The 25,830-nt window shown below is 46.8% G+C and overlaps 2 protein-coding genes across 2 annotated transcripts in view; one reads left to right on the top strand and one right to left on the bottom strand.

Moving 5' to 3' along the window:
* Positions 1 to 25,830, top strand: part of CD81 (CD81 molecule) — an 81,677-nt gene that overhangs the window by 28,736 nt on the left and 27,111 nt on the right. The gene's annotated exons all lie outside the window — the stretch shown is intronic.
* LOC135983362 (SRRM2 protein homolog rsr-2-like) lies at positions 12,969 to 15,554 on the bottom strand. Its single transcript, XM_065594681.1, has 2 exons — positions 14,633 to 15,554; positions 12,969 to 13,474 (listed from the first exon to the last, which is right to left on the bottom strand). The coding sequence occupies exons 1-2, from the start codon at positions 15,168 to 15,170 to the stop codon at positions 12,969 to 12,971; spliced, it is 1,044 nt and encodes a 347-aa protein (XP_065450753.1). The 5' UTR covers positions 15,171 to 15,554.

Genomic DNA, 25,830 nt, shown 5'->3' on the forward strand with positions numbered 1-25,830 from the left:
CTGCTCGTCATCCCAGACTTCCATGACGATGTGATCCCACCACTCGGTGCTTGTTTCCCGAACCCAAAAGCGGCATTCCACGGTGCTAAGCATGTCCATGAATGCCACAAGCAATTTCGTGTCGTACGCGTAACGCGTCTCGATAGCATCGTCGGAATCCTCCCCCTCACTCTCACTGTCACTTTGGATCTTAAGGAATAGTTCGACAGCCAAACGTGATGTGCTGGCGAGACTCGTCAGCATACGCCTCAGCAGTTTGGACTCCATTTCCCGCAGACAGATCGCGCTACACAGAAACTGTTGAAAGATGGCGCCAGAGGTGGACGGAAACAAAGGGATTTCTGGGATGCAGAGCAATGCATCACGGGGCATTGGGACAGGACCCAGAATCCCCCGCACCCACGCCCACAACCCACGGCGCCAGAATGGGAAAAGGTGCTCTGTGGGATAGCTGCCCATAATGCACCGCTCCCAATAGGACTGCAATTGCCGCAAATGTGGCCACGATAGTGTGCTGGGCAGCTGTCAGTGTGGACAGACTGTAGCGCTCTCCCTACTCAGCTGCTCAAAGTCAGTCAGGTTTAACTCACAGCGCTGTACATCTGCAAGTGTAGCCAAGGCCTCAGATTTACCAAGCCAGCATAAAACATCTTCTTTATTTCCTCACTGGTTACTCAGAAGTCCAAACAGAGTTCCCTTAAAGTGATCCAACCTCAGGCCTCCATCCAGGTACCCACGTCAAATATGATGATGATTTCTGTAAATCGTATTTAATCATATAAAAGAAAAGGTTCTACCAATCCCAAAGAATCGGACATGTTACCTCCCAGGTTAATGAATATTTCAGATCTTACCCAAATACATGGTACAGCCAATTCTTATTAACTAAACTAACATTTTCTAAAAAACAAACGAGAGAGACATGAGCTCAATTCATTGAGGTGCAGATTCATAGCAGAGATGGTGAGCTTCGTAGGTGCAAAGAGTTCCTTTAGAATTCAGTTCATAGGTCGTAGTCCAATGTCCAAATCTCATATTCAGGGTGTACTAGCATAACTGGGACCTCAGTCTTGCGATTCAAACTTCCCCGATGAAGTCTAAGCAAATCTGAGATGACAGAATCAGGACCCAAGCATCTTTTATACAATTTCATGTCTTTTGACAAGTTGGAATTCCTCAGGGAACAAAAGGTAATCTGGATGACTTTGAAGGAGGGTCCATCACCGGTACTTAGCTATATGAGTTAACATAAGGCCATTTGCTTGTTCCTCCACCATTCACAGTACATTTCAAAGAGATTAATACCGAGAGATCCTGTGCTTACAATTCATTTACATGGTAGGATGTTCTTTTGACCTCTGAATTATCAGAATGCAGTATAGACAGGGACTGTTGATTACATTGTCCGCCCTACTCATACATATGTAAATACACAAAAACACAAACATTATCTCCCCACATGTCTTCTGTGGGTTATTTATTTTGCACAATGTTTAACCTTTTCTAGTCATGTGTCACAGCAGGCATCCTAAAAACATAATGTATGCTTGTGATGTTGCACTCTATGATTTTATGAAAATATGCTAATGAGTAGGTCTATAATGTAACTGGAATATGCTTCATTGAAAAGATCTCTTGTAAGGTATCATTACAAATCTTATAATCTACTAAGTGTCGTCATTCTATTTGTATAAATGTATCACTCTTTTATCTGAAACTAGAAATATGAAATATAACTGAGGGCCTAGTGTAATTCAGTTTTATTACTATACTTGAATGTACTATAGTAGTAATATACTAGGCTTGAATGTTTTTTATTTTATTTTGGTAATCCACTTCGTTCTGTCTGTTACTACTTGGAACCACTTAAATCCTACTTTCTGTATTTAATAAAATCAATGTTTACTTAGTAATTAACTCAGAGTATGTATTAATACCTGAGGGGGGCAAACAGCTGTGCATATCTCTCTATCAGTGTTATAGAGGGCGAACAATTTGAGTTTACCCTGTGTAAGCTTTATACAGGGCAAAACTGATTTATTTGAGATTTAGACCCCATTTGGAGTTGGACATCTGAGTGTTAAGGGCAGGAACACTTTTCTCTAAGTTGCTTTCAGTTAAGTCTGCAGCTTTGGGACACGTGGTTCAGACCCTGAGTTTGCGTCGGAGCAGACTGGCGTGTCTGGCTCAACAAGACAGAGTGCTGGATGTTGTACTTAAAGTACTGCACAGGATCTTTTTAGGGGGAATAAGACAAAACGCCACATTTATTAGTAATACATGTATTTATTAACACTGTATCATATGCATATAATATCTTACACACACAAACACACTCCGTCTTGTTGTTACTAATTAGTTGCTCCCCTTAACTTTACCGGCCAGGTGAGTTAGATGGGGGAGGGGGTGGAGCCGGGCTTCTGCGGATCCGGATCTATGCTCCCATGTTGACAAGACGAGACCCGGGGTCCTCTGCAAGACACCTTACTTTTATAGCAGCTTTTCTCTTATGCAAATCTATACAATATTCAGACTCTGTGTCTGTGTCCATTTGTGCTGCTTTCTTTTGAGTGTTGTCCCAATGCTGCAAAGAGTGTATTTCCAAAAGAAGGTGCTTGCTTCTAACCCCCGAGGCCGTGGGTATGTCTGCTTGTTTTTAATGAGCCCACTTGACACATTTTATTGTCCTTGGGTCTGGCTCCCAGACAGTTGAGGCTGTCTGGAGGTGCTGCCTTCCATGCCTTGCTCATCCACACCTCATTCATTCAACAGGGCAATTGATTAAGAGTGGGGGGGGGGGGAGAGAGAGCTCTTGTTCTACTGCTAGCAAAAAGAAATTTTTCTTCTATCTTATTCTATCCTTAGGGGCTATAATATTATACCAAGGGCAATGCAAAGTTTCTAAATGAGGCTTTGATACAAAGTCCCATGAAAACAGAGGTCACACGTGGGTAGACCCACTACAAGGTTATATGAAGAGGCACAATGTAAAGTCATATGAAAATTATCAGAGATTTATCTACATGGAGTCCCAGGCTGGCAGGGAAAGCAGGGGCAGAAGTAGTCTTGGCACATCAGTTGGCAGTTCCCAAGGGGGTTTTTGTGATCCAACCCGTCACAATGCTCATTATGGCAATATATGGAATAAAGTATAGGCTAAAATATCTCATACTAGCAAGATATGAGATGCAGGTGCAAATCCTGTTTGATTAAATGTAACCTGTATTGCATGTATCTCAGATCCTAGAGTCAAAGGGGTTAAAATGAAAAGCATCTTTAAAAAATATCCAGCTTTTTTGTGCAAGCCGTAAAGAGAATTTCCCCTGTCCCATTTTCAGTAGTATCCTTTAAATACCTTTAACTTCAGGAGGGAGTTGTGTGATGGGTCTGGACATAAGGGGGAGGAGGGATTGCTTGTTATAGCTGTATTTTGGGATTGTTGCTTCTCTGCAGCAGGGATATGGAGCAGCTGAAGGAAGAGTCGGCAATGGAAAATAAATTGTGGAGACCAGCATGACTCATGTTTTCCAGGCGTGTGCGAGTGTGTTAGGTTTAATGTGATTTCAGTAATTTGGTCAGCATTCTGACTTGTTGGAAAGAGGAGACCCTTATTTGACTGTGCTTGTCTGCACTCGAGCAGCAGCTCAAGTCTTAGTGCATTGGCTTGAGCAGGATGTCTGCTTTTCAAGGTCCCCTTTTCGTATGAGGTTTGACTTTGCACTCTGTATCTGAAACGAGCTGTGTTTCTGCAAGGGGAATGCTGAGGATGCTATGTGTGGGGGAGGTGATGACTGCAGGGTACTGGGTGTGGACCAAGCATTCCTCCATTCTCGGGGGTAGACAAACAGGAAAGAGATGCTATCATGGCTGGGGACCTGGAGGAGGAGGACATCTGGAAAAATTATCCTCCATTCCTGTTCAAGACAAAACTGTGTATGGGTCGGATTCTCCTCCGATCTGCTCCAGTTTAACTCTGTTGACTTTAATGGAAGTTTACCTGATTTCCGCCCCACACTGGTGTGAAAGGAGAATGAGTCCCATAGCTTCTTCCTCACTACTGTCCACTCGGACAAGACGTCTTCAATATCTGCACATACACTTCTCCACAAGGTGGAGATATTTTAAGGGGCAGCCCCCTTCCAAATGCTGGAGAAAGGGAAGGGTGAGGGGGCTGTCACCAGTATGGGATACTCAGAGAGCTCTGGGGTTTAGAGGTGTGGAGATAATCCCTTCTCGTTTTGAGAACGAGAAGAGACTTGGAAATAAGAATGCTGTCCCCTGTAGGTGGAGAATTGCTCCTAGAACCACCATCCACTTCTCTCATAAGGCCCTCAGTAGACTGCATGTGACAACCCCAATATAATGGCAGGCTGCTGATCTGTACTGATTCAGATGATACTAAAAACAGTCTCTGGTTGTGTTGATAGAACTCCCATAACACCAGCACACCACTCTTCCCTGTCAAAACAACGGGTCATACAGTCACACTACAGCTATCTGGATAACTGGAATGGCAGAGGGGCATTGCTGGCACATGATGGCATATATCACATTGGTAGATGTGCAGGTGAACGAGCCCCTGATGGTATGGCTGATGTGATTAGGTCCTATGATGATGTCACTGGAATAGATATGTGGACAGAGTTGGCATCGGGGTTTGTTACAAGGATAGGTTCCTGGAACCCCGATGCCAACTCTGTCCACATATCTATTCAAGTGACATCATCATAGGACCTAATCACATCAGCCATACCATCAGGGGCTCGTTCACCTGCACATCTACCAATGTGATATATGCCATCACGTGCCAGCAATGCCCCTCTGCCATGTACATTGGCCAAACCGGACAGTCTCTACGCAAAAGAATTAATGGACACAAATCTGACATCAGGAATCAAAATACTCAAAAACCAGTGGGAGAACACTTTAACCTGTCTGGTCATTCAGTGACAGACCTGCGGGTGGCTATATTACAACAGAAAAACTTCAAAAACAGACTCCAACGAGAGACTGCTGAGCTAGAATTGATATGCAAACTAGACACAATCAACTCCGGTTTGAATAAGGACTGGGAATGGCTGAGCCATTACAAACATTGAATCTATCTCCCCTTGTAAGTATTCTCACACTTGTTATCTAACTGTCTGTACTGGGCTAGCTTGATTATCACTTCAGAAGTTTTTTTTCTCTTAATTAATTGGCCTCTCAGAGGTGGTAAGACAACTCCCACCTGTTTATGCTCTCTGTATGTGTGTATATATATCTCCTCAATATATGTTCCATTCTATATGCATCCGAAGAAGTGGGCTGTAGTCCACGAAAGCTTATGCTCTAATAAATTTGTTAGTCTCTAAGGTGCCACAAGTTCTCCTGTTCTTCTTTTTGCAAGATTTGAAAATATCTTGTCCCCTTATTGGTCCTTTGGGTCAGGTGTCAGCCAGGTTACCTGATCTTCTTAACCCTTTACAGGTAAAAGGATTTTGGAGTCTCTGCCAGGAGGGATTTTATAGTATTGTACACAGGAGGGCTGTTACCCTTCCATTTATAGTTATGACAGGCCTATCAGACTTAAAGTATAGGAGCACCTTACCACTGGCCTGCCTGACACTCAAGAATGGATGTGATCTCTTTATTTAAAATTTCATGAGCTATAGTCAGTAACAGATCCACCTAGCTTCCCTGTGATGACTGTAATTCCCATTCAGTAATAGTAGTGGAGCATTTCCTTCAGCTGCTCCCTGCCACTCCGAGTCTGGAGCCTGGGATGATTTTTATAATTAAGACATTCCTTCTCGGTACACCATACCCTGCCTTTTCTCCCCCCACCCTTCCCCCTCAACATTTCCATTCCACAGTCAGGAGCTTCTGTAACGTAGACTGGCCTGCTGTGTTCTTTCCCTTGCAGTATATTTTAGTGTCTAGTGTGAGGGTTTATTCCCAAAATGTACTAGGGTATTTTTAACAAATGTTGGCATGACTATAGGATAGCAGGCAGCAGTAGAGCTGTCTGGGGAAGAAGCCTTGCTTAGTTGGTAGATCTGGTGAGGCTGCAGGGATTGGTAGGAGGCAGATTGGCCATTTTGTCTGCCTGTGGAGATCTGTTCTGCAGAGGCCATTATACAGGGGAATACATGTGAGGGAGGTAAAGTGACAACCAACTCAATCCGTTTTACCAACGGTGGGGAGAGCGCTGAAACCAGCAAGGAGAGGCTGTATGGGAAGCTGTAAGGGATATGGGGTGTAGCACTAGACATCTTTGCTCATTGGGTGTGGTATGCTGGAAGGCTCTATCTTTCTTCCCAGAAATGAAGCTGCTTTCCCCGTGACAAGGCTGGCGTGCATGCTTGTTCACTGTGTTTATGTTCTCCAAGTTTCTCCATTCCATGTTGGCAAAGGGAGTGGAGCAGCTGGATGTTGTTTTAATGTTAGGAGAGTTTTGGTTGTGTCCGCGCGCCCCCCCTTCAGTTGCTGCTTTGATTTAGTAGTGAGGCCAAAGCTTCAGAGTGCCTGTTAAATGTCAGTTAATAAAAGAGCTCCCTGGGGTGCTGCCGTGGGGAGGGGAGGAGCCTGCAGTGAAGCACAGTGGAAGGAGGGGGAAATTCTCACATGATGCAGGCCCTGGACCTTGACTGTTGGATGCACCTATTGCTACAAATTCATGTGCCAATGGGCAGCTGCTGTCCCCATTCATGTTTTCATTCCTTGTTGAAAGCCACTTGAAGCTGGGGTTTTCCACAGGAAATACTCTTTTTGATGTGCTTTAGCTTCTCACTATCTCCAACCAGTTCCATTTATCTGCTTGTTTTGAATTGGCTTCCCAATAGGGTGACCAGATGTCCCGATTTTTGGGTCTTTTTCTTATACAGGCTCCTATTACCCCCCCCCCCCGTCCCGATTTTTCACACTTGCTGTCTGGTCACCCTAGGACATAACAAGATTTTATTTGTTGGCTCTTTTAGTTTGTTGTTTTAAATCTATCTAATCTTAGCTGCTTTCTGCAACCTTCTTCATTTTGAACCTCTGTTCTGATTGTGTACATGACCATCCAGAAAATAGTATTTAACCCTTTCAGCTCTTCAAAAGACAACAAGGTTGTCTTTCAGCAGCTTAAGGCAGGGGGGCACTTCCTGAGTAGCAGTTTGAGACCTCTGTTGTGGAGCAGTAAGGCAATATGCACGGGCATGCTTTCTTTGCATTAGAGCTGGGCACACAATCTGCTCATGCATCATATACACATGCATGCCAATCCTGTTTTCCCCTTACCTGGTGCTGTTTTTAAAAAGGGTGGTTGACTCATACCATCCCTCTCTGAAGAATAAAAATGGTGTGGGTGGTTAAGGTGATCTTTCTCTCTCTCACCCTCTAGTAGGGAAATGTTTGCATAAGCACCTACCCACTCTGCTCATAATTATATTCTCTAATAGGGAGATTTCTACAGGCACGTGCACTTTCACAAATATCTCCTAGCGGTGAGATTTTTCAAAGGCATACCACTAGCTTTCGGTAGGAGTTGGGTGCCCTGATTGCCTTCTCTGCCTTTTGAAAATCTCCCCCTGTATCTTGAAGGAGCAATTGGCTTGCTCCCAAATGCATCCTCGCCCCCGCCTTATTGATAGTTACAAAACCAGAAACACTGCTGCATCCCACCATTGCATCTGAAACGTCCACTCTTCACTGCAGACATAGTATGTGTTCGTAGGTGGTTAGAAACACACTGGTAGAGAATAGTACAGATTAGGACACTCAAGCAATTAAAAAAATTAATCGTGCTGTTAATAATAGAAAACCATTTATTTAAATATTTTTGGATGTTTTTTCTAAATTTTCAAATATTTTGATTTCAATTACCACACAGAATACAAAGTGTACAGTGCTTACTTTATATTTATTTTTATTACAAATATTTGCATTGTAAAAAAAATCATATTTTTCAATTCACCTAATACAAGTACTGCAGTGCAATCTCTTTATCATGAAAGTTGGACTTACAAGTGTAGAATTATGTACAAAAAATAACTGCATTCAAAAATAAAACCATGTAAAACTTCAGCGTTTCGGAAGTCCATTCAGTCCTACTTCTTGTATGGCCAATCGCTCAGACAAACAACTGTGTTTACATTTGCAGGAGATGATAAGAAGTGGGCAGCATTTACAGTGCTGAAAGTGAGACCAGGCATTTGTATGGCATTGTTATACCTGGCTTCGCTAGATATTTATGTGCCAGATATGCTGAAGATTCATATGTCCCTTCATGCTTCAACCACCATTCTAGAGGACATGCGTCCATGCTGATGACTGGTTCTGCTCAATAACAATCCAAAGCAGTGCAAACCGACGCATGTTCATTTTCATCATCTGAGTCAGATATCACTAACACAAGGTTGATTTTCCTTTTTGGTGGTTTGGGTGCTATAGTTTCTGCATCAGAGTGTTGCGCTTTTAAGACTTCTGGAAGCATGCCCCACACTTCGTCCCTCTCAGATTTTGGAAGGCACTTCAGATTCTTAAACCTTGGGTTGAGTGCTGTAGCTATCTTCAGAAATTTCACATTGGTACCTTCTTTGCATTTGGTCAAATCTGTAGTGGAAATGTTCTTAAAATGAACAACTTGCTGGGTCATCATCTGAGACTGTCATAACATGAAATATATGGCAGAATGGAGGTAAAACAGCAGGAAACATACAATTCTCCCCCAAGGAATTCAGTCACAAATTTAGTTAATGCATTATTTTTTTTAATGAGCATCGTAAGCATGTCCTCTGGAACGGTGGCCAAAACATGAAGAGGCATATGCATGTTTAGCATATCTGGCATGTAAATACCTTGCAATGCTAGCTACAAAAGTGCCGTGCGAATGTCTGTTCTCACTTTCTGGTGACATTATAAATAAGAAGCGGGCAGCATTATCTCCCGTAAATGTAAACAAACGTATTTCTCTTAGCAATTGGCTGAACAAGAAGTAGAACTGATTGGACGTGTAGGCTCTAAAGTTTTACATTGCTTTATTTTTGAGTGCAGTTACGTAACAAAAAAAATACATTTGTGTGTTGCACTTTCACAATAAAGAGATTGCACTACAGTACTTTTATGAGGTGAATTGAAATACTATTTATCATTTTTATAGTGCAAATATTTGTAATAAAAAATATAAAGTGAGCCCTGTACACTTTGTATTCTGTGTTGTAATTAAAATCAAAATATTTGAAAATGTAGAAAAACATCCAAAATATTTAATAAATTTCAATTGGTATTCTATTGTTTAACTGTGTGACTAAAACTGTGATTAATCATGACTCTTTTTTTTAATCGCGATTAATGTTTTGAGTTAATCTCATTAGTTAACTGTGATTAATCAACAGCCCTAGTATAGATACATAATTTTTATAAGCAACCTGTTGACCTGTCAAACTCTCTAACAATGGATTAACCATTGATTAACATATCTATTAACCCTTAATTCAAAATGCGACCAAACTAGTTACCAGTGCTTCTGGATAAAGAACTTTGTTGGGAGACACTCTTTCATCTCTCCACTTTGGCCTAGAGACTGTGAATTGTAATGTAATGGCAGGGGTGCTGGAACAATTTGTGTAGTGGGTGTGCTGAACTAAACTGTAAACCGTGTATATGATGGAAACCACTTCAAGCCAGGGAGTGCAACAGCACCCCTAGTTCCAGCACCCATGTGTAATGGTGTTAACGTCCCAAGTTGCATAAGCTGTAAGTAGTAGAGTGATAGCATGTTCCAGCTGCTGCTGCTCCAACAGTCCCTCGCCTAAACTTTAGTGAGGCAGCAGTGCAGGGATGGAACCAGAAGCAGACGGCTGCTGGGGCTCTTGAGGAGTCAGTTGGCAAAGGGCTCATTGTTTAGTCCCAAGTGAGATTAATGGGAGCTCAGTCCTACTTGGCTGACTTAATCCAGCTGAGTAAAGCTAGAAGCCCTATCCTGCAAATATTTCATTGTGTGCTGTACAAGTAGTTCCACTGAGGGCAATGGGACTACTCGTAGGATGAAGGGTTTGTAGGGTTGGGTCCCCAGGTTGTAATCTTGTGATCCTGGCTGCCAAGGCACACATTTCCTCTCCTCCTTCAATCCCATCAGGGAATGTAATGATGCAGTTGGTGAAGCGAAGCTGCTGGGAGCTTGCAGGGGAAAGAAGTGTAAAGGAAGGGAAAGTGAGGGAGTCACTCCTGGAGAAGAGCTATCCGCAGAGGCTGTGAGCCTTTAGTCATTTTTCGGAAGGCTTATGGGGGTAGAGGCAAGAGGCTCAAAGTTCAGAGGATGAGTCACACCTTCAGGAGAGCAATGGCTTGTGTGTGCTGTGGGGAACTGAGCTACCTCAAGCATCCAGTACAACTTCAGAGATGGGGAGGAGGGAACTAGATGCTCGGTGGCTCCTTAGGGGCTTGGCGCTGGTTTAAGTGCTGTGGAGAGGCTAAACTGAGACACTGATGGCATTCTGCATTCAGCATCGGCTGCTTGCTATTACCATAGGAGCAGGGGAGGGGCTCTGGCTGCCGTTGCCAGCCCCGCCGCCGCGGTCCCTCACAGGTGCACAGCCCCACCCCCCAGCGCTGCCGGGCGGCGTGCTGAGGCTGTGGAGGAGGGGGGGAGGGGCTCTGGCCGCCGTTGCCAGCCCCGCCACCGTGTTCCCTCACAGGTGCACAGCCCCACCCCCCAGCGCTGCCGGGCGGCGTGCTAGAGCTGCATGGGATTGGGGGAGCCGGGAAGGGGCTTTGGCTGCCGAGGCCCCAGTGCGAGTGGCGTTCGGCCGCCCTGTCAGCCGCTTTTCGATTGATAAATAGCCAACTGGGGGGAAATCCCGGACATTTTTAGATTTTTAGAAATCCCCCCCCGGACGGCTATTTAAAGAGTGAAAAGCCGGATATGTCCGGGGAAACCCAGACGTATGGTAGCCCTATGTAAGAGGATATCAGGATCTTGGCAGATCACTTTTATTTTTAATATAAAGAGTCGCTCTCTTTTTGTCACCTTTTTACAGTAAAATGGAAGCATTTCTAGGCAGGCTAGTTCTGTAACCTCACTGAGGGTATGTCTACACTACGGGATTAATCCGAATTTAGATAATTCGGATTTGAAAAACAGGTTGTATAAAGTCGAAATGGATGCGGCCACACTAAGCACATTACTTCGGTGGTGTGCGTCCAAGTACCGGGGCTAGCGTCGATTTCTGCACCGTTGCACTGTGGGTAGCAATTCCATAGCTATCCCATAGTTCCCGCAGTCTCCCGCGCCCATTGGGATTGTGGGTTAAGATCCCAGTGCCTGATGGGACAAAAAACATCGTCGCAGGTGGTTCTGGGTACAGCCTCACCTCCTCCCTCCCTCCCTCCCTGCATGAAAGCAACGGACGGCAGACAACCATTTTCGCGCCTTTTTTCCTGGGTGGGTGAACACTGCAGACTCCATACCACGGCAAGCATGGAGCCCGCTGAGCTCAAGACAGCACTCATGAATATTGTAAACACCTCGCGCGTTCTCGTGGAGTTTATGCTCAGCCAGGACCAGAGAAACGAGGCGAGGAGGCAGCGGCAGCGGCAGCGCAGCGACAAGCATGATGAGGACATGGACACAGACACAGATACAGAATTCAGTGAAACCACAGGCCCCGGTGCTTTGGAGATCATGTTGTTAATGGGGCAGATTCTATCCATGGAACGCCGATTCTGGGCAAGGGAAACAAGCACAGACTGGTGGGACCGCATAGTGTTGCAGGTCTGGGACGATTCCCAGTGGCTGCGGAACTTTCGCATGCGTAAGGGCACTTTCATGGAACTTTGTGACTTGCTGTCCCCTGCCCTGAAACGCCAGAATACCAAGATGAGAGCAGCCCTCACAGTTGAGAAGCGCGTGGCGATAGCCCTGTGGAAGCTTGCAACGCCAGACAGCTACCGGTCAGTCGGGAATCAATTTGGAGTGGGCAAATCTACTGTGGGGGCTGCTGTGATGCAAGTAGCCAAAGCAATCACTCAGGTGCTGCTACGAAAGTTTGTGACTCTGGGAAATGTGCAGGCTATAGTGGATGGTTTTGCTGCAATGGGATTCCCTAACTGTGGTGGGGCAATAGACGGAACCCATATCCCTATCTTGGCACCGGAGCACCAAGCCACCGAGTACATAAACCGCAAGGGGTACTTTTCAATGGTGCTGCAAGCACTTGTGGATCACAAGGGACGTTTCACCAACATCAACGCGGGCTGGGCGGGAAGGGTTCATGACGCTCGCGTCTTCAGGAACACTACTCTGTTTAAAGGGCTGCAGCAAGGGACTTACTTTCCGGACCAGAAAATAACCGTTGGGGATGTTGAAATGCCCATAGTTATTCTTGGGGACCCAGCCTACCCCTTAATGCCATGGCTTATGAAGCCATACACAGGCAGCCTGGACAGGAGTCAGGAGCTGTTTAACTACAGGCTAAGCAAGTGCAGAATGGTGGTAGAATGTGCATTTGGCCGTTTAAAAGGTCGCTGGCGTTCATTATTGACTCGCTCTGACCTCAGCCAAAGAAATCTCCCCATTGTTATTTCTGCTTGCTGTGTGCTCCACAATCTCTGTGAAAGTAAGGGGGAGACCTTTATGGCGGGGTGGGAGGCTGAGGCAAATCGCCTGGCTGCTGATTACGCGCAGCCAGACACCAGGGCGATTAGAAGATCACACCATGAAGCGCTGTGCATCAGAGAAGCTTTGAAAACCAGTTTCATGGCTGGCCAGGCTACCGTGTGAAATATCTGTTTGTTTCTCCTTCATGAAAACCCTCCCCCTTTACTGACTGATTTTCTGTAAGGAACCCACCCTGCCCCTTCCCCCAGCTTTCTTTCAAACCAAATAAAGTCACTATCATTTAAAAATCATTTATTCTTTATTAATAGATTAGAAAAAGAGGGAGAGAACCTGGGTGGTATTTGGGAGGAGGATTGCTGGGAAGGAAAAAGCCACAAAGAAAAGGTTAAAAAAATGACAGCCTTTTGCTTGGGCTGTCTACTGGGGTGGAATGGGAAGGTGTACGGAGCCTCCTTCCCCCCCCCCCCCCCCGCGTTTTTACACGTCTGGGTGAGGAGGATACGGAACATGGGGAGGGGGGAGGGTGGAACAGGGGCTGAAGCGGCAGTCTGTTTTCCAGCAGCCGTTCCTGAACCTCCACCAGACGCCGGAGCAGCCCCAGCGTTGCATCCTTCATCCTCTGGTCTTCCTGCCGCCACCTCTCATCTCGAGCGTCCCTCCTCTCCTCACGTTGGTCCCTCCTCTCCTCACGTTGGTCCCTCCTCTCCTCACGTTCACTGACTTCTTTCCTATTCTTTGAAACTGTTTCCTTCCACTCATTCACATGAGCTCTGTCACTGCGGCTGGATTCCATAATTTCCGAAAACATGTCCTCTCGCGTTCTCTTCTTACGACGCCTTATCTGTGATAACCTTCGGGATGGAGGAGGGAGGCTTGAGGAATTTGCAGCTGCTGTAGGGAGGGGAAAAAAGAGAGAATTGTTTTAAAAGCTACATTTTGCAGAACAATGCTTATACTCTTTCACGGTGACCAACACTGTTCACATTACATAGCACATGTGATTTCTGTGCAAGGTCGCATTTTGCCTCTTAATGCTGAGTGCCTGTGGCTTTGCTGCTAGAGATCACAGGTCTGGGCAACAGAATTCGGCTTGCATGCGGCCATGGTAAGCTTCTGCGCCCTCCTTTCCCACATACCAAGCATAGCTTGTAGAGTGCTGAAGAAGCCTGGCCAATCTCAGCCAGTTGGGGGGGGGGGGCAGTGTGGGGGGGCTTGTCTGGGCCCCTTCAGGCAAGTAGAGTGCTGCGGTTTTTCTGTTAACATTCAGCAGCACCAGAAAACAAACTAACCACCCCCCCCCCCTCGCCATGAATTCTCTGGGATGATCGCTGTACCCCTCCCCCCCCACCACGTGGCTGGTATCAGGGAAGATCCCTGCAGGCACCAAACTAACCCCCCCCCCCCCCCCCGCCGCCGCCCCCCTCCCGCCATGAATTCTCTGGGATGATCACGGTACCCCTCCCCCCACCGCGTGGCTGGTAACAGGGAAGATCCCTGCTAGCCAAACGCGAAAAACTCAGGGCCAATTTCCCATCTGCGCTTGGCTAACTGCAGGGAAGGATTTATTTTCCGCCACAGGCAAACATCCCAGTAGGAACGGCCACCTCTGTCCCCTTAATTAAGTTCCCGTATTTCAACCAGGTTACCAGGAGTGATATCACTCTCCTGAGGATTACACAACAAGATAAAGAACGGATGTTGCTTGAATGCCAGCAAACACCGGGACCATACGCTGCCAGGCTTTGTCAGGCAATGATACCAGATTACTTGCTGCAAGCATGGCGTGGTCAAGTGTCCTACCATGGAGGAGGGAATAAAGATGCACTGCCCAGAAACCTTCTGGCAAGGCTTTCGGAGTACCTCCAGGAGAGCTTCATGGAGATGTCCCTGGAGGATTTCCGCTCCATCCCCATACACGTTAACAGACTTTTCCAGTAGCTACAGACTTTTCCAGTAGCTGAACTGACCGCGAATGCAAAGTCAGGCAAAGTAATCATTAAAAACCGTTTGCTTTTAAAACAAGTTTTATATTTTAAAAGGTAAACTCACCTGAGGTCCCTTCCATGGGGTCAGAGTCTTGGGTACTGGCTTGGGAGGGTACTTCAGTCAGGGTGATAAAAAGATCCTGGCTGTTGGGGAGAACGGAGTGCTGTGTGCTCTCTGCAAGCTCATCCTCATCCTCATCCTCCTCCTCTCCCCCATCGGCAGAATCCTCAGGCGTCGCTGATGAGACTATCCCCGACCCAGAATCCACGAACACAGGTGGGGTAGTGGTGGCAGCCCCCCCTAGAATTGCATGCAGCTCGGCGTAGAAGCGGCATGTCCGCGGCTCTGACCCGGAGCGACCGTTTGCCTCCTTTGTTTTTTGATACGCTTGTCTGAGCTCCTTGACTTTCACGCGGCACTGCTCAGAGTCCCTATTGTGGCCTCTCTCCATCATGCCCTTGGAGATTTTTTCAAAAGTTTTTGCATTTCGTCTTTTAGAACGAAGTTCTGCAAGCACTGAATCCTCTCCCCATACAGCGATCAGATCCAGTACCTCCCTCACGGTCCACGCTGGTGCTCTTTTTCGATTATCAGCCTGCATGGTTACCTGTGCTGATGAGCTATCTGTGGTCACCTGTGCTCTCCACGCTGGGCAAACAGGAAATGGAATTCAAATGTTCGCGGGGCTTTTCCTGTCTACCTGGCCAGTGCATCTGAGTTTAGATTGCTGTCCAGAGCGGTCACAATGATGCACTGTGGGATAGCTCCCGGAGGCCAATACCATCGAATTGCGGCCACACTAACCCTAATTCGAATTGCTAAAATCGATTTTGGCACTACTCCGCTCGTCGGGGTGGAGTACAGAAATCGATTTAAAGGGCCCTTTACATCAAAATAAATAGCGTCGTTGTGTGGACGGTTGCAGGGTTAATTCGAATTAAAGCTGATAAATCCGAATTAAAGTCGTAGTGTAGACCAGGCCTGAGTTTCATTCTGCTGTCTCTGTCTGATGCCCTCTTCTCCCTGTGTTCTCTTTCTCCCATTTAGCACTTTCCCCTATTTATCTTCTTACTCCAATCATCCCCAGCATTTTTGGGGCGTGCTTCAGCTGCTAATTTTCCTTCTCAACCCTCTGGTTCAAATTCTGTTCCAGTCCAAGCAGTCCCCATTATAGATAGTCAATGGGGATTGTACCGATGAAGCAGAGGGTAGAATTTGGCCTTTTGTCATCTTTGATTGCTGTTTCCCCTGGAAAACAGGGTTAAGGAGGGTGCCGTATTACTCATAAACCCCTTAAATTCCAATAGGAAATCTGTATTGAGCACCTACATCTTTCTGGTTTGATACTTCTTACCTGTGAGACGGTCCAAACACTTTGACTAGAGGCTTATCTGACCTTCTCCCTAATCTGTGGGAGAGGCAGCTCATGATGTAAAAGGAAAGACTCCATTGTGTTGGTATGCTAGATGCTGAGGGCCTGCTTGCCCTGTGATTCTCGCAGGAATGGTCTTGGCCCTAGGCTGCATCAGTGGAACCAGCTGAGATATTTAGCAGCTGAGCACCGTAACTCTAGGTTTGCTGTCAGCACGCGTTTGGGTACAGAATGTTCCAAGGTAGGTGCTGGGATGGGAGAGGTGGATGACATAAGAATGATAGCAACTTATCTAGCCTCACATGACTAATCCATTACCGGTGGCGGGCTGGTTCTGCTGAAAGAGCACTGACGGCAAGGAGTCCCAGATCCCAGCAACACTAAGTGTTTTGGTCCTGCTGATGGGATGCAAACATCTGAATGTGAGGCACAGACATCTTGTCCGGGCTTTGACAGGATGAAGGAAAGCTTAGATTGGAGTCTAGTTAAAGTCCAAAGCTTTTGGCTTACTGTATCACCCTCTCACCCTCATGGTTTTTATTTTCTCCCTTTCAGACTTCCCCAGGGGTAGCTGGTAATGTTGCTTTTATAGTGCTTGTCTACAACCTGCAGTAGTTGCCAGTTTATCCTTCACATGAAAAACAGGGAGCATTCTGCATCGCCTCCTCCCTCCTAGGTTTATTTTTTTCTATTTCTCATCAGACTGCCATTGAATGCTGCAGTCATATGGCTCTTGAAACACACTAACTCAGCAGCTACTAAATAGGAAATCTGTATGCACCTGTTAATAGCAAGCGATCGAATAACACCCTGCCACGCGCTCTAGCAATTTCTTCACTGGGGGCTGGGCCAGCGCAAAAGATATAATTTTCTGGTATGAAAATAGTGTTCCTTCTCACTTCTTACAGTTATTCTCTTCCCTCACCCTATCAGCCAGTGTACTCTAGACTGTTGCTGTCTTAGGCTGGGGTTCCTCAGTATGTTAGTCTAAGGATGCTATCCATGTAAAACACCATGAGATGTTCTAGGTATGCCTAGGCAAATTCCACACACCCCTCTAATCTGCTTTGAAACCCTTGTCATAATATAATACTGCTTCCTGCCGAATATAGCTAAGAATAACACATGCTTATTGCTAGGCAGTCAAAGTATGTGCTTTTCTCTTTAGTGACTGAACCATAAAACACCAGGTCAAAAAGAAAGCAGAACCAAGCTCCTGTTACTGGCATCACATAAAGGCTTTCTACACCAGCCCAGAGATGCAACACTTTAAGGACAAACCTGGGTGACTACAAGCACCAGTGTGGCTCTAGTTTCATGGGGGGGAGGTAGTTTCTGCCCATCATCTTCATGATGGGACTGCTCTGCAACCTGCAAGTTTCAAAGACTGTCTTCAGCACCAAATAAATGTCCTCATGAGATCACACTTTAATGGTGATGTGATCACACAATTGCATTGTTTGCAATAAGAGTCTAGAGGCAGCTAAATAAAATATCTGAACTTCAGAAGAGTTTACATAGACTTCAAAGGGTTGAGAGAAATTTCCACCACCTTCCACAGAACTCCAGCCCTAGACTTTCCAAGCTTATAAAGTGACAGAGCATCCACTGGAACAGCATATTAGACGCATTACATCATCAGAACAGAATCTCATTGGCTGATTATTTCTCAGGGGCCTGACACAGGTTCTAGCATCAGTGAAAGGTGCTTTTCCAGATTAATCCTTCCATGGGTTTCTCATACTCCAGCAACTTTCAAGATATTGCAGTACTTTGATTTTGTTCCAGAGGAACCTTCTGGAATTTTGTTGAATTTAGTGCTTGTAAAAGCCCTGGGGATTATGATCACCATTTTCAAAATTGACTGATTTTTTTTTTGAGTGCCCAACTTGAGACACCTTAAAAGGGCCTGAAAAATCAAGCTCCTTTTAAGGTGTGTCAAGTTGGGCACCCAGAAATCAGTAGTCATCTTTTGAAAATGTTAGCCTCAAGTTTGGCATATTTAGCAGCAGGGCATGTTTCCTCCCTCACCAGTTCAGTCCCTGGCTTTTCTGTGCAATCTCACAGTAAGGATGCTAATGAACACAGTTCATACTGATCAGAAACTACAAAAGTAATTTCACATTGGCCACTACATAACTCTGCCATCACTGACCTGGGCTGGATTCAGACTGGCAACCTAAGGTCTTGGATATATATCCAATTAACATTCCCCTAGGCCAACTTGTATCTCCTGAGTGTCAAAACAAAGTATTAATAGAAGTAGTGCTACAGCCTGAAGACCTATAGGGATATTTCCAGTAGTTTACGAGGGACAGGCAGACCAAATCAAACAGGTCAAACTTCTGAGTGTCAAGACTTTGTTTTATAGTCTCTCTGTACTTCTCATTCTAGTAGAGGAGGAAACAGGAATCCTGACAAGTTGTTAATAATCAGGGAAATCTGGCTGAATCTGGTCAGGGCTAGAAATATAAAAGGGAACCTGTTGGCAGACAGCCTTTTAAATAAGGCTGCAGAGGCAACCCTGGCAATTATAGGTTGGTAAGCCTAACTTCAATACTGGGCAAATTGCTTGAAACTATGGTAAAGAACAAAATCATTAGACATAGATGAACACGATAGGTTGGAGAAAAGAGAGCCCGCTCTTGTAAAGGGAAATCATGCCTCACTAATCTATTAGAATTCTTCGAGAGTCAACAAACTTGCAGACAAGGGTGTTCCAGTGGATATAGTGTACTTGGACTTTCAAAAACCCTTTGATGAAGTCCATCACCAAAGGCTCTTAAGCAAAGTAAGCAGTCATGAGATAAGAGGGAAGGTCCTCTCATAGATCAGTAACTGGTTAAAAGGTAGGAAGCAAAAGGTAGGAATAAATGGTCTGTTTTCAAAGTGGAGAAAGGTAAGTATCCTTGGGGATCCCGCTGTGAACTGGGACTTGTGCTGTTCAACGTATTGATAAATTATCTGGAAAAGGGGGTGAACAATAAGGTGGCAAAACCTGCAGATGATGCAAAATTACTCAAGAGTCCAGTCCAAAGCTGACTGTGAAGAGTCACGAAGGGATCTCACTAAACTGGGTGATTGGGCAACAAAATGGCAGAAGAAATTCAGTGTTGGTAATTGCAAAGTAATGCAAGTCGGGAAAAATAATCCCAACTATACATATAAAACGATGGGGTCTAAATTAACTGTTACCACTCAAGAAAGAGATCTTATAGTTGTCATGTATAGTTCTCTGAAAACATCTGCTCAATATGCAATGGCAGTCAAAAAAGCTAACAAAGTTAGTAACCATTAGGAAAGGGATAGATAATAAGAGAAAATATAACATCACAATATGACTCCATGGTATGACCACCCCTTGAATACTGCATACAGTTCTGGTTGCCCCATCTCAAAAACGATACATATTAGGATTAGAAAAAGTAACAATGGGGGGTATGGAACAGCTTCCATATGAGGAGAGATTAAAAAGACGGGGACTGCTCATCTTAGAAAAGATGTTACTAAGTGGGGCTATGATGGAGGCCTATTAAACGGTGAATAGAATGGAGAAAGTGAATAGGGAGTGTTATTTACCCCGTCACATAATATGAGAACCAGGCGTCACCTGATGAAATTAATAGGTAGCAGGTTTAAAACAAACAGAAAGAAGAACTTCTTCACACAACACACAGTCAACCTGTGAAACTCATTGCTGGGGGTGTTATGAAGCCCAAAAGTGTAACTGGGTTAAAGAAAGAATTAGATGAGTTCCTGGAGGATAGGTCCATCAGTGGCTACTAGCCAAGATGGTCAGTGACACAACCCCATGCTCCGGGTGTCTCTAAACCTCTGACAGCCAGAAGCATCTGACACTGTCAGAAGACTGGATACTGGGCTAGATGGACCGTTGGTCTGTGGACATTCTTATGTTTTATGTTTGCATTTGTGCAGCTGCTGGTCACTTCAGGAAAAGGGGATGGGTGGGAAGGAATTTAGGGCTTTGTTCTCAGGGGTGGCATAACTACACATAGGGTTACCATTCGTCCGGATTCCCCCGGACATGTCTGGATTTTTGAACTAAAAATAGCGTTTGGGGGGGGGGGGGGGAGAATTTGTTAATGTCCGGACTTTTTCTCCCCCCCCCCCCCCCCCCCCCCATGCAGAGCACGCGCGGCTAACAGGGCAGCCAGATGGTGCCACTTACATGGGGCTCCGACAGCAAGAGAGAGTCCCTCCTCCACTTCCCCCTCCTCTCCCTGCAGCAGAGCTCACTCCCTCCCTCCCTCCCTGCATTCACCTCCGGCAGTCTGGAGCTCCTCCCCCACTGCTGCCCAGCATGCCGGGAGAACGGCTCAGACAGTTCCTGAGCAAGCTCACAGAGAGACCTTAGGTGAACCGAAGGCCAACGACAAGGGAGCCAGGGGGTCGGAGAAAGGGCAGGGAGGTTTTGGATGGGGCAGTCAAGAGATGGGGGGTGGCTTTCTGGGAGGTGTGTGGATAAGGTTTTGGGCAGTCAGGGTATGGGTAGGGTCCTGGGGGGCAGTTAGGAGCAGGGGTCCCAGGAGGGGGCAGTCAGGGGACAAGGAATGGGGGGGAGGGTTGGAGGTTCTGAGGGGGGCGAGAAGTGGGTGGGGCAGAGGCAGGGCTAGGGCGGGGCTCCTCCTGTCCTCTTTTTTGCTTGCTGAAATATGGTAACCCTACTACACAAGCAGTCCGAAGATGAACCAAGCATTCAGTGCTCCAACTGCTAAGCGAGGAAGGAGTATGGAATCCTGCTGGCAGTGCCTCCCCCCTAGTCCCGCGGGAGGGAGGTGGGGGAGATACAATCAGACTAGTAGCTGCTTGTAGAATCCCCTTCACTGCTGCAATAATTCAGGCCCTCAAATTGGAGGCACAGATAACCGAGGCTCTCCAAAAGTGAGGAGTCCTAAACCACTCCTTTATCCATTTTGTTTAAGAGCAGCCCTGCGTTAATTCCTCTCAAACCACTTTTATTTTTCTCTGATCCTTTCCCACCAGTTGTCTGCCGTTGGGGACACTGCACGGGTTGTTTGTGTCCTTTTTGCTTTGTGAGGCTGACAGCTGCTTAATGTAAAGCTCCCGTTGTTTTTAAGCTGTTGGTTTGTTTATTTCAAAACCTGCTGTGTATTCAGGCACCAGCTAAGCCTCCAGACTGGATCTGGGTGTCATCCACAATGGGGACAACCTCAGAATATGTACCAACACCCGCCCACTTTGTAGTTCTGGCCAGCAGAGAATGGTGCAGTGGGTGTTTTCAGACTGGATCGTCCATCTGTGCAGCTTGGCTGATGATCTGTCCTGATTATAGAGGTTTGCAGCCAGCGCATTCGTCCTGCTGCTGCAGGCCATGTTCCTGGCTCCTCTTTGTTATGCATGCACTTCAGGGTATAAGCTTAAACGCTCCTCCTCTTCCTGCACTCCCGAAGAGGCAGGATGGAAAAAACCTGAGTGTGGAATCTGTGCTGGGAGCTAGGGAAGTATTTGGGGTGGGTGCTTTGTTCTTCCTTTCATGAGGAAGATGGATAATGTGCATCCCGCTCCCTTCATCCCTCCCCACAAACACGCTGTATGCACTGTTTTGATCTCTCCCTGCACGTTCTCTGATGCAGGATTCCTGGGAGTGTTTCTGGGGCTTTGCTCACTGGCTTGTGCTGCTGCTGCATCTGGAAGTCATTAGTGACCACTCAGCAGCAGCTCTGCTCTCAGGAAAGGGAAAAGAGAAGGAGGAGGGGCCAGACATGGGCTTTTCTATCCAATTCCACCAACAGCGCGCGCGCACACACACACACACACACACACAAAAGTGAGTGGCAAAACAGCCCCCCATCCCCCGCCATGGAACAACACGAATCAAAAATAACCCAGAGATGGAGAGAGTGGCTGGCTTGGCTAATTCCACTGGGAAGCTCAACAAAAATAACATTTGTTAGTCTCTAAGGTGCCACAAGTACTCCTGTTCTTTTTTTAAAAATAACATGGAGACTCTCCTTCCCTGTCTCTTCCTTTGTCTAAACTGGTACTGCTACCCCTCCCTTGTGTGTGAAGAGAGTTCCTGCTCCCTCTAGAGCCTTCCCCTTAGCTTTAAAGGAAACGCTGCTGTTGCCCTCTTGCTCTTCCAAACAGGACTCCTCCTAGCCCAGTGCAATGCGGCTCTCTTCCTCCCTCTGTACATGAGGGAGTGCCTTCACCCCAGGGCCTCTTGGTTGTGCAGCTCCTCCACAATACTTATACAATACTCCACAAGTGGAGACGAATCCTCCCTTTCCTCTTTCCCGAACCAGGTCCCTCTAGTCTAGGCAATACTGTGGCAGTGGGCAAGGCAGGGTGTGCATTGCCATCCGCCGCCTCGGGGTATTGCAGATGTCTAAAAGACTTAGACAAATGGTCCCTAGGAGCTGGTCCAGAGGAAGGAGCGAGGACTGGCTAGAACTCCCTTTTTCCTTTGGGAGTAAATAAGTGTGGGCCCTGGCCAGGAACTCTCATGCCAGTGTGCCTCTCTTCTCGCCCAATTTTTAAAGGGCATCCCAAGGGGAAGGGGCGAGCATTCGGGCAGACAGGACTTGGAATCTGTCCCAGGCTTCCTGTGGAGAATGCCTTGGTGCTGGGGTTTTTTGGAAACATTGCCATGGCAACCCAGTGTGGAAGAGACTGTATTCCATTAGCTAAACAAGTTAAAGCTGCTGTGAGAGAGAGAGAGAGAGAGAATCAAAAGGGGGAGTGGGGGAGGGGAGCAGAGGACATTGACTGAGAGAGCCCATAGTATGTTGCACATTGTAGCGCATGCTTGTGTGAGCAAGACCGAACTATTGGGTGGGGGAAGGAGGGTCCTCTAGTTCTAGGATCCCTTGGTGCATAAGTCACTCCACCAGGAAAGTGCTGGCCCTGGTTCCTCTGTGCTTCATCAAGTCCAATTTAAAAAGTGATGCTTGTTCTTTTTTTAGTGAGCTTAGTGCAGACAAAAGATGCTGGATTGACTGACAGCCCTGCAAACCGGAATTGTCTGTTTAATCATAGACCAAGCACTGGTGTCGGTGTCCTCAAACAACTAGTATCATGCCTCAGATCTGACCTGGCGAGACAAACTTTTAAGGTGCATCTACACTGGAGCAGAAGGTGTAACTTCCAGCTCGAGTAGACATACCCATGCTAGCTCCGCTCAGGCTTGTACACTAAAAATAGAAGTCTAGCTGCAGCAGCGTGAGCAGGGGGACAGGTTAGTAGCCCAGACTATAACACTGTCCGAGACCCCAGGTATTTACACAAGCAGCTACCTACTTGCGCTGCCACAGCTACGCTTCTGTTTTCAGCGCTCTAACTTCTAGATCAGAGCTAGTACAGATGTATCTATAGGGGCTAGAAATTTCACCCCCAGCTTCATTGTAGATATGCTGTGCTTTCTGATAAGGGCGTAATAGTAGCTAAACTCACCCCTCTCCCCCCCAAAAAAATCTTGTATATAGCACTGTCAAGAGCGAAGGACTTCTATCTCATTACCCATTTCCAGAGCCTTGTCCCAGTCTGTCCTGCCGTTTCACATGGTTGCAGCCTTGGGTGGTCTCTGTAGCTTGAAACTAGCTTGTTCCCTGCACGCACCAAGCACTGTTTGTCCTGTGTCTCATGTCGTGCAGCTGTTTGCCTGAAGAGGCCTTTGCAAGCATCTGAAAATCCTCACCAGATGGTGGGGGCATAGAAAAGGTCAGACAACGTGTTTGTGTTGTCCCCTCATGTAAGGGGACAACACATAAGAAGAGAGAGTCGTGCCTGTCATTCTGTCCCTCCTGGGGAGATGCAGATCTCTTCCTTCTGACATGGGTGTATCGCAAAGCTGAATCCAGTAGAGACTGCACTGACAGCAAGAGGTATGCATCCGAAGAAGTGGGCTGTAGTCCACGAAAGCTTATGCTCTAATAAATTTGTTAGTCTCTAAGGTGCCACAAGTACTCCTGTTCTTTTTGCGGATACAGACTAACACGGCTGCTACTCTGAAACCTAGCAAGAGATACAGCATTCTGGGCCTACACAGCACCCACCACTAGGCGGGAGGAAAGGGAGATAACTTGTCCAGAACAACATCTGGAATGACTTCCTCTCAGACATTCCTCAGATACCAGGGTATGTCTCGCCACATCTGCCCCAGGAATCTTACAGGAGCTCAGTCCAGGAGAGCCACATCAGGCCCACTTTTTGGTTCTGTACTCTTTGCTCCCATAGAGACTAGAGTCTGAATTTCTCAGTATCATTTCTGCAGCTGAGAAGAGAAACTAGAGCTGGGTGGCTTTGATTCCCTAAGTGGTGCAAGGAAACCATTATATGAATAATGTTGGTTTTGGGTTCCTATTCTGTTCTGCAGTCTCTCCACCACCACCCAGCCTCCTTTCAGAGAGGAAATCCTGTTGGTATCCTAACCAGTCTAGGTTCTTTGCACTGTCCTAATTGCTATATTGTCTGAGAACTGTGCCCTAAGATCCTAGGCTAATGCTAGCAATGGCCAGAATAATGCCTAGAAGCGGAGGGTAGAGAATCGGTTGAATTTGCAAATAACAATGAGCTATTTGCTGGCTATTGTTACTAATGTAGCTCTGGCTTCTCACAGGGTTATATTCTTCAATTGAAAAAAATGCTCTGGGCACTGGGATTCTGTTTGTTCTAAACATCTCTAATCAGAATCTTTAATTAAAAAAACAAAAACAAAGGAACTAATAATTTTTGTTAATCATGGAAAAGGCGGAACCCATGCTGAGAAATTAAATGTGAAAGGCAGACAAAACCATTATCTAAATGTAGCTTACACTGAACGGTAACTATTGGTATTGCAGTACTGTATAGCGCTATAAAGGTGCGTGGGGCTTTATACAATTTCCAATAGGATACAAACCCTGTTATGAAGAGTTCACGACCTGAAACCGGAAAGACAAAACACAAGAACCCAGTCTCTGCCATATCTGAATGGGGAGACTAGAATAAATATGGGAAGGGGACCTGAAAGTAATGGGAGTTGCCCTGGTAGAACAGGGGTGTTCTGCATGATCTGAAGTGTGCTGCTCAAAATGTACATGTGTTTCATGCTCCCAGAGGCCAGGGTTAAATGTGTCCACTTTATTGCTATTCTCTGCCAGGATAAGTACACTTTTTTTTTTTTTTAAATGGAGGTATCCCCTCTCCTAGAACGGACCTTGAAAGGTCATTGAGTCCAGCCCCCTGCCTTCACTAGCAGGACCAAGTACTGATTTTGCCCCAGATCCCCAAGTGGCCCCCTCAAGGATTAAACTCACAACCTTGGGTTTAGCAGGCCAATGCTCAAACCACGGAGCTATCCCTCCCCTCCTTTGGAAAGGCTGCTCATTCCAGGTCAGGCTGCAGAGCACAATGCAAAGGGAATTCTCTTGACTGCATAGCCCCTGGTCTGGAGAGAGGGCCACCCTTTCTCCCCCAGCCCCTTTGAGATGGGCTTCAGAGCCTCAGATTGGGCTTGAGGAAAATATAGGGTTACCATATTTTGTGCCTCCAAATGGAGGACACTCCACGGGGCCCCAACTCCGCCCCCTCCCCTGCTTCCTGCGAACATTTAATTCGCGGGAAGCCTGAAGCAGGTAAGGGGGAGTGTGGGGGGAGGAGGCGCGGCCCAGGCTGGCCCCCCGGTGGCTCCAGCCTGGGTCGGCTCGGGCCCTGGGGTGCCGGCCCCGGCCGACCACCCCCGGCCCGCCCAGCACTGCCGGCCCCCGGCGGCCCAGCGCACCCCCCTGTGGCTCGGCCCTGCGACCCTGGACCAGCTCCCGGCCCCGCGGCCCAGCGCACCCCCCCCCCCCCCCCCGCTACCCCGGACCGGCTCCCGGCTCCGCGGCCCAGCGCACCCCCCGGCGGCCCGAACCGGCTCCCGGCCCCG

Source organism: Chrysemys picta, chromosome 4 (genome assembly GCF_011386835.1).
Source record: "Chrysemys picta bellii isolate R12L10 chromosome 4, ASM1138683v2, whole genome shotgun sequence".
Classification (NCBI taxonomy): Eukaryota; Metazoa; Chordata; order Testudines; family Emydidae; genus Chrysemys; species Chrysemys picta.

Bases quoted from the DNA above. Each gene is read 5' to 3' on its own strand.
- LOC135983362 (XM_065594681.1), bottom strand. From the start codon at position 15,170: ATGCAGGCTGATAATCGAAAAAGAGCACCAGCGTGGACCGTGAGGGAG. The intron at 13,475-14,632 runs GTGAGTTTACCT...CCCTCCCTACAG, and splicing joins CCCCATGGAAGGGACCTCAG to CAGCTGCAAATTCCTCAAGC.